Source organism: Dermacentor albipictus, chromosome 3 (assembly GCF_038994185.2).
Source record: "Dermacentor albipictus isolate Rhodes 1998 colony chromosome 3, USDA_Dalb.pri_finalv2, whole genome shotgun sequence".
Taxonomy (NCBI): domain Eukaryota; kingdom Metazoa; phylum Arthropoda; class Arachnida; order Ixodida; family Ixodidae; genus Dermacentor; species Dermacentor albipictus.
Genome location: NC_091823.1, coordinates 47078027 through 47086192, shown reverse-complemented (window position 1 = coordinate 47086192; position 8166 = coordinate 47078027). Strand labels below are relative to the sequence as shown.

At 43.8% G+C, this 8166-nt stretch overlaps 1 protein-coding gene across 2 annotated transcripts in view; it reads left to right on the top strand.

Moving 5' to 3' along the window:
- Positions 1-623: 623 nt before the first annotated feature.
- Positions 624-8166, top strand: part of LOC135898216 (clotting factor G beta subunit-like) — a 22971-nt gene continuing 15428 nt past the window's right edge. For both annotated transcript variants that reach the window (XM_070535411.1, XM_065427065.2), the window contains exons 1-2: positions 624-940; positions 3177-3395. In XM_070535411.1, the coding sequence (XP_070391512.1) occupies positions 856-940; positions 3177-3395 (304 nt within the window). In that variant the 5' untranslated portion in view covers positions 624-855. The remainder of the gene's footprint in view (positions 941-3176; positions 3396-8166) is intronic.

The window sequence follows — 8166 nt, the reverse complement described above, 5'->3', positions numbered from 1 at the left end:
CACTGCCTCAGCGGTCACCTTTTTTTACTTACTATGCCGACTTTCTCGTATATCATAAAGCTTGTGCAGTCGTGTATGTTTGTGCGCACGTTTGTATATTTGTTTCTTTATTCTTCAACCTCGTCATGCGGAGTATTGCATGCCAAGCATTGCAATGGGCCAGGCCATTTGTACTCACTCACTCACTCACTCACTCACTCACTCACTCACTCACTCACTCACTCACTCACTCACTCACTCACTCACTCACTCACTCACTCACTCACTCACTCACTCACTCACTCCTTCGCTTATTTGCGAAGGGCCACGTGCAGTCCTATTTCTCGTCGACGCTACATCTGACGATAACGCGGAAGCCTTTTAGTGCGGATCTATGAAATGCTCTAAACGGGTGCACACACCGCAAGAGCTAGTGTTCAGGCCAGTTGGTAGTCCATGATGCGAGGTGTTGTAGCGCGTTCCTCCACGTTGTCCCCCTTAGTGACACGTTACTCCCCCTCGCATCATGTCCACACAGCGCATCTACTCGCCGAAAGGTGTCGCCTGACACTTGAAAAAAACACGAGCAGGGTGAGAGTGGAGTGAGCACGTGGCCCGAGGAAAGGAAAGGAGGGTCTTTCCCTGCGCCTGATTACGCAGATCGCGTGCGCGCTTCGAAGAAGACGACCCGTTGCTGCCTCGTTGTGCAAGGCCGCGCGCCTCTGCGGCCACCAAGACGCATCGAGCGTGGTTGCGGCGGCGAGTACCCGTCATCGTTGGTGCGGAAGGGGACAGGCCGCGCCTCTTTGTGTGCCCGGTACAGGAAACACGGCAAGAGGAAACGGTGGAGACACGGTGGTTGCTGCTGGCTGGAGGATGCGGCGGCGGCGGTCCTCCGCTCTGCTTCTGCTTGACCTCCTCGTCCTCTTATTCCTTCACGAGGAGGCGGAAGCAGCCAGAGGTAAATGCGTTGATCGCTGCGTAGTCAGCTTTAGTAGCCCTAAAGCATTCTGTTTTGGGCGCCTTCCAGCGTGCTTGAGTCAATACAGACCAAACTCTATGTAAAGAGACCGCTTGATCGAAGTAAGAAACGCTTGAATTCAACCAGTCATCTTTGTTATTAATCAACTAGTCAGCTTTCATACTACTAGGTACGAATTCAATGGGGGTCAAACTGCCCATGATATCGGTGCTTTTCTCTATTGGTCACTTTCGACGACACTCGATGTTTTTAATTTGGATGATGGACAACCGTACTGAAAATTCAAAATTGCGTACCTCTGCAACCTGCAGTTATGAATTTCGAAGCAACGGTGTTTAATGATAACTGTCATGCTTAGGCTGCTGCTGCTACTCTACTCCCATTTTCTCTTCGAGCCATTAGAGTCGCGTAATCAGCTTGTCCCACTGTTATCTCTGTAACGTAATCTGAACCAGATGCCTTGTAAGACTGCATTCAGGAGGATCAGCTGCCAGAGTGTCTGCACAGGGATTTCTTGATAGTTTTGAAAATCATTCTTTTTCATTTAGAAAACTACATATTATAAATGTTGCAACATTGTTTCTGCACACCTTTTGGCTGTCGTGAAGTAAATGTACTTGTACAGCACGCAGACTTTCGTGAACAACAAAATTCTAACTGACGGTAACTTTTAATGGGGAGCCCTCGGCAGAAATTCCTTAATTCCTGCAATGCCTCGGCGGCACAAGCTCCGGCCAGCTGGTGCTACTGCTATTGTTACGATTAATAATAATAATAATAATAATAATAATAATAATAATAATAATAATAATAATAATAATAATAATAATAATAATTGGAACGAACAGAACTCGCTATTATCATGCTTAACGCGCGGTGTTTGAAACAGCTCATAAAGGCGCGGGGTTTTCATCTCCAAGAAACGTACAAAATCGTTGTTACTGCTCAGTACGCAAGAACTCGAGGAAGCACGCCCCATAGCTATAGTTCGACTGCTAACGTCTCAGGTGTACAGGCATAGATAACAAAGTCAGAGCTTAGAACTCTGCCAAATGCGGCCTCACTTTGGTGGGGACAAAAGTGAAGGCATAGATCTCGGTGCGGTTTCGTAATGTGCCTTCCTCCCTTATGTATTCTTTGCTTTCTGTCTTCGTGTTGCAACGAGTTCGAGCTGCTGAATGGGTTGGTGTTGAACTAATTTTAAGCACGTAGCGTACGGGACAAAGAAGGAGTTCGGACAAGATAAGAAACAAGCCTTCAACCAAAGTTTTATCATGTTTTCTTTTTTGTACCGCCTGCATTTACGCACAGACACAAAACAGCAAATCGAAAGAAGGAAACGTTCAAAAGTATGCGTAGTACGATCACTCAGTCGCGTCGATACATAACTATCTCATGTCAGTGACAAGAAGGCATTAGCATGCGCGTCGCTGAAGGCTAATGAATTCGTCGTCCTTGCTGCGCACGCTTATTTGGGAGCGTGAAGGGAGTGACCTAATTGAGACAAGCAGCAACGTTCGAAGGCACAAGCTATATGACTCCTTCTCAGCCGCTTACAAATTTACGACTTTTTACACGGTGGAAATAGGCAAAATTAAGCGATGAATTCTATTTTTGCTCATACTTTCCTACAAGGCTGTCCTATCCATATGAGTATCTCCATAAAATACGATCAGCAGGTTGTGCTCTGAAAATGCTGTAGTAGCGCTGCTTTAGAGTGGCTCATTAACATTACCGCGAAGTGTCTTCAAAACACTCAAGCGCTCTAACAGAAATAGCGTACACGGCATAAGGTAGGGGTATCAACGATATGAAATATGTAGTTGGCTACCCTGTACTGGCGAAAAATCATAAATGTCACATGGGAGGAGAATAAAAAAAGGCGACGATGGAAAGAGAGCAAAACAAAGTGTGTGCATGTACGATGGAGCTTCTAACAACACTCGCAGTCCATCGCGCAATCCAAAAGGTTAGAAAAGACGCAGCAGCGCCTTTATTGACAGATCCAACCCCACAGTGGTCGGGGTCCATATTGAAGAATTTCCCACTCGAGAGGTGGGTGGTTGTCGCGAGCTGTTACCCAGCGCAGTGTTTTTTGCCTTCACTCACTTAGCCTCGAATCAGATGATCGTACACGTTGTGCTCGTTCGTCAAATGAACACTTCCTCAATTTTCTCTCGTTCTTTCTGCACCTCATGTACCTCCGGCTGTACAGTGGCCAGGGGCCCGTGCCGCGCCAGACACCCGACGAAAAACTTCGAGCTGACCGACGGCCGCTGCATGCCTGTGCACGAATGCCTGCAGTCGCTGAAGGACGTGGGCCGCCTGAAGTTCCCCATCTTCTGCGGTGTCGAGATCCTCCTGCCCATTGTGTGCTGTCCGCTCAGGAACCGTCCCCGCGGGACGGCGACGACTCCTAACGAACAAGTCGCCGGTGAGCGAATAAGGGTAGCATGCAAGACTATACCTGCGATTTCACTGTTGCGAATAACCTGCAAAAAAAAAAAAAATCCGCCTCCATTTCGCTTTGTTAAAATGGTTATGCAGAGAAGCTGTTGCCTTCAAGCCCTCAACTACAAGCGACCTACGTCGCACGCGCAAGCACCTCTGCGTAAATGCAGCATACAGGCTCATTCTTCTGTAGGTCCTCCTCCAAGCGCAAGTGCGTTTTTGGAATAATGAAATTTTTAAAACTTTAAAACGGCGTAAGCAAATTGGTAAAGTACGTCTTACATACAAGCTGCAGACGTGATAGCTTCGGATGGTAATTAGAATTTGCGAGAAAACATAGTTATGTTATGGTTAAGACAAAGCCATTTCCAAGCTGCCGTTTGAAGCCTGTACGAGCGGCCGCGGCCGCTAGGTGGCCGTACTGATTTTTTCGGCGAATATACAGAACGAACACTCTAAAAATCTAACTGGAGGCTAACAGCTTGGCTGTAAAAAACGAAATTCTACGAATTTGGTGAACATTTAAGTGAGTACACCTAAAATGTCCCTGAAATATTTTTAGTTTAGCATTAAGAGGCCGTTTTAAAAAAAATTACATGACTACATGAGTTCTCACTGGTAGGTGTTCTGGCTGCTTCCGCCCATGAAAACAATACAGTCACGGCGGGGACAGCCAATCCCAGATAGCATTGACGTAAGATGAGTTTTGTTAAATTAAAGGATAGTACTGAGACGACATTTAGATCTTTTTTTTTGCGTTAAGTGAGCGTGGATGTTGAAACCGCAAGAAAATCAAACACTGGCACTCCTCAGAGAGCCATATGCAATTTATTATAACGCCCTTTCTACGAAAAGTTGCCGTTTCGTTCCCAGGAACTCTACATCTTTGTGTCGTGAAGTTATGACGCGGAAAGTTGTCAAGAGAGAGGGAGCAGGACATGGGGACGGTTGTGGCACTCGCTCTGGCTGACTCTCAACTTGAGTTGGTTGTCAGCGCTGTTGTGTGAACCTGTCTTAATGTCTTCGTCCTCGTCATTGTTGGCGCTGATTTTTATCAAAAAAATCTTTGATAAAAAAGCTATCAAGCTTTTGTTTTATGATGCGGCTCTTGTTTACTTCTATGGCAAGGTGCTTATTGAACACGTCAAGAAGACCTAGAAGTGTACATAGGGCACCGACTGAACAGCCATTTCAAAGTGAGGTCTGTGATTTGTGGAGACATATAACAAATAACTGTTGGTATTGTTTTCTTCACGAGAACTGCTCCTTGGTGTTTACTAAAAGGTATATTTACCGCAAATAACGCGCAACAATATAGACACATGATCGACGACCCTGCCACCCGAATCGTTATGTCTACCATGCACTGCATGTATTATTTGCGGTAATAATGCCTTTCAGTATTTTTTGTCTCCTGCCATTATTCCGCGAATGTAATCCAATAATATTTGTTTGCGAATACGCTGAAGGCCCATTTTAAATGGTTTGGTTAAAAAAAAAGAGCAACAGTACATTTATGTAATTGTTTTTTTCACTAATGCGCAATAATATCCTAATCTCAGACTGTTGCAAAAAAAAAGTATAAAATTCGCTAGCTCGAGGATAACATCCGCCAAAATGGCAAAGGTGCAATCTAAAGCCACGCATTCTTTAGAGAGAGAGAGAAAAAAAAGAACGTGCGAGCAAAAGGAAAATAATTTTATTCAGATACACTCACGGGCCGAATTTGCAAAGCTTTTCGTTCTTTGTTCTTTGCCATTGACTGGTCGCCTTCGTTAATAATACGCCCAGCATAAAGATTGACTAGCGTTTTCTCTTAAGAGCAATTATGTCATAATATCCTTTTGTGAATAGGGATCCTGCTACCGAATTCACACACACACTCAAAAAAGCTTTTTCGATTTTTGTGAAAACACACCTACGAGTGTCTTTGACCTTGTGATTTCTACCCGAGATTTTCCCAAGCATCCATGAAAAATTCGACTTAAGTGCATGTAGGTTGTATAAAATTTACGCAAGAACATTAGCTCTAATGATCACACCCCGTTGCGATGCACTTCGAATCGAGGCTGCTGACTAAAATGTACATGCATACACTCTTCAATGAGCACACTTTAGGTGACTATGATTTCAAACCAAAACACAGCTAGTAATAGCACCTACGAAGTGCTTTTTTTTTCTTAAATGATACGGTATACACAAGTTATGATTGGCTCTTGGAGAATCGAACAACTCAAAGCCATACTCAGCGCCGGAAAAGCTGTATAAGTATTGGCAAAAGGACTGTCTTTCGAGCCGCTTCATTGTCTCTGCAACTTACTGGCCCGCAATACACTATCCAGCCGCAGCAAATCTATCGTCGCCGTATATATAACTGTATTCAAGGGAATAATGTGGGAGTACTTAACGGAGTAATTAAACTGGCACAAGTATGAGCGCGTGTACATGGAGTACATATAATTTTTAAGTATACGTGTACCACTTGCCACGTGTCCGCGACATGCGTGATCGTGGGTTGCGATGAAAACTCCGCTGATGCCGGCAACGAAAGTTGACGCCAACGAGTGCGGTGCTTAGAGTGGCACGATAAGACAAGTTCCGAGAACCTCGACTCGTTTTTCTCAGTTACACCACGGGGCATGGGCGGTTTGGGCGGCTTGGCTGTGGGAAAATACCTAAACGAGATTGCAAAGTGAAACAAACGTAAACATGTTTTTTATGAGTCCCACGTCATTTGGTCTGACAGAGCGGCAAACACTTTGGGCATTGATGAAGTGGTTCTGGCAAAAAAGAAGCAAACACAGAATGCAGATGGAGGTTCATTCATAAAGTTTAGGACTTCAAGCTTTCTTTTAGAACTTTAAAATTTATTTTAGGTTTACTAAGATAAAAAGAGGAAATTTGAACGCAAGTAGGGCGGAGCGTGGCATTTTAGCCTGCTTTCCTGTGGTACGCACTTAACGAAGCATTGTCGAATGATTTATTTTGACTGGAGAAACGCATTACATTAGAAGTGTTTGTAGAAAGCGCTTGACCAACACCCCCCCCCCCCCAACCCCCACCCCCACCTCTCCCCATAGAAAGGAGCTGGACATGTAATAACAATGAATCATATGAATATTTATTTTGCGTGATATTTGAAACGATAAACGGTTTGATGTCGTGATAGCGCAATAAAACCAGATGGAACAAAAGAGTGAACAAAGTGCTCTGCGCTGTGTTATTTTTTCGCTGGGTATCGGGACATTAAGCCATGTTCTACCAACAAGCCCCATCGTACACTTTTCTGATGAGCGGCAGTTGCTCACGGTCAGCAAAGTACAAGTACTTTTAAGTTTGTGGCCATCAATATTTCTATAAAGCTTCAGAAAAATCAGCGAACGTTTCACCCTTATTTAATTGGAGAGGCTAGCATTTATTGGCACAAAACGACATTGGACTGACGAAACCAGTTCCTTTCTGTATAAATGTTTCATCACCTGTCGAAGAAATGGAGGCTGGTAGAAGGGTCAAACCGTGGGGTCTTGCATGAGAGATGCTGATATATGAAAGCAAATTGAAGTAAAAGGAAAGCTGCTGAAAGGTCGAACATTGTACGTGAAGACGTGACACGACTTGGTCTTTTGCTCTTGGTTCATTTGCTTATCAAAGTAATTGAGGGAAAGTCGAGCAAGAAAAAAAAAAAAGATCACCGTTGGAAGCATAGGCCTGCGTGGAGCTTTCAATAAGGGCTAAACTAACTTGCCGCGCCACTCCCTCTCTCTCTCTCTCTCTCCCCCCCCCCCCTGTAATGCTCATTCTTTCTTTTCTCGTGCTTCCCACGGTGACACATTTCACCGACATTCAGCGGGAAATTAAAGATCACTACAAAACCGTGTAATATGCAATATTTATTATTTATTCGATCAATTGTCGCTTACCACATTTCCGCATTGCGATGTGCTAGGCTGTCGTTTAATGTGCATACTGATCATAGCCTATTTTAAACAACCTTCTACCAAGCACCACACAGTAGGATACAAGCAGGTGTGGAGGAACGTTATTAGCGTTTTTCTCCTTTTGTACAGGAAAATTCATAAGGTGTACATTGTCGCGCCGTCATAACTGTGTAGGTCTTTTTTCCGAACTCACCTCAGTAGAAGGAAGACGCTTAAATAAGTTGCATCTTCTTAGATGCGAAACAAATTCCACAAAAATCTTGCTTATTACAAGGCCATTGGTATTAACCACCCTGGATGCTAAAACGAATAATCCGAGTAAAGGCTCTAACATATACACATCATGTACTCGCCTATTTTGAGCAACAGCCTGCATTATTTTGACAAATGCTGAATGACCGAAGCATAGCTTGTAGACAGCGCAAAGTCGTGCTCAACAAACGGCAGAAGAAACTATAGAAGGCATAGGCGGAAAGTTCTCATTTCTCCAGGGTGGTGGGGGAGGCTTTGCAAATAAATAAATAAATAAATAAATAAATAAATAAATAAATAAATAAATAAATAAATAAATAAATAAATAAATAAATAAATAAATAAATAAATAAATAAATAAATAAATAAATAAATAACCTTTAACAACAGCTGAACTTGAAGAAACGTTGTGTGACCTCGAAGAACCGTTCACTGAAGTGACGGTCTTGGGTAGCTACAAGACCTCATACAATGAGACAGTTCAATTTCACAGCCTGAGTCCCCTCGCACCAACAAGAAACTGCTGTCTCTCGGATGGGCCATGTGAAAAGCGGATACAGTGAA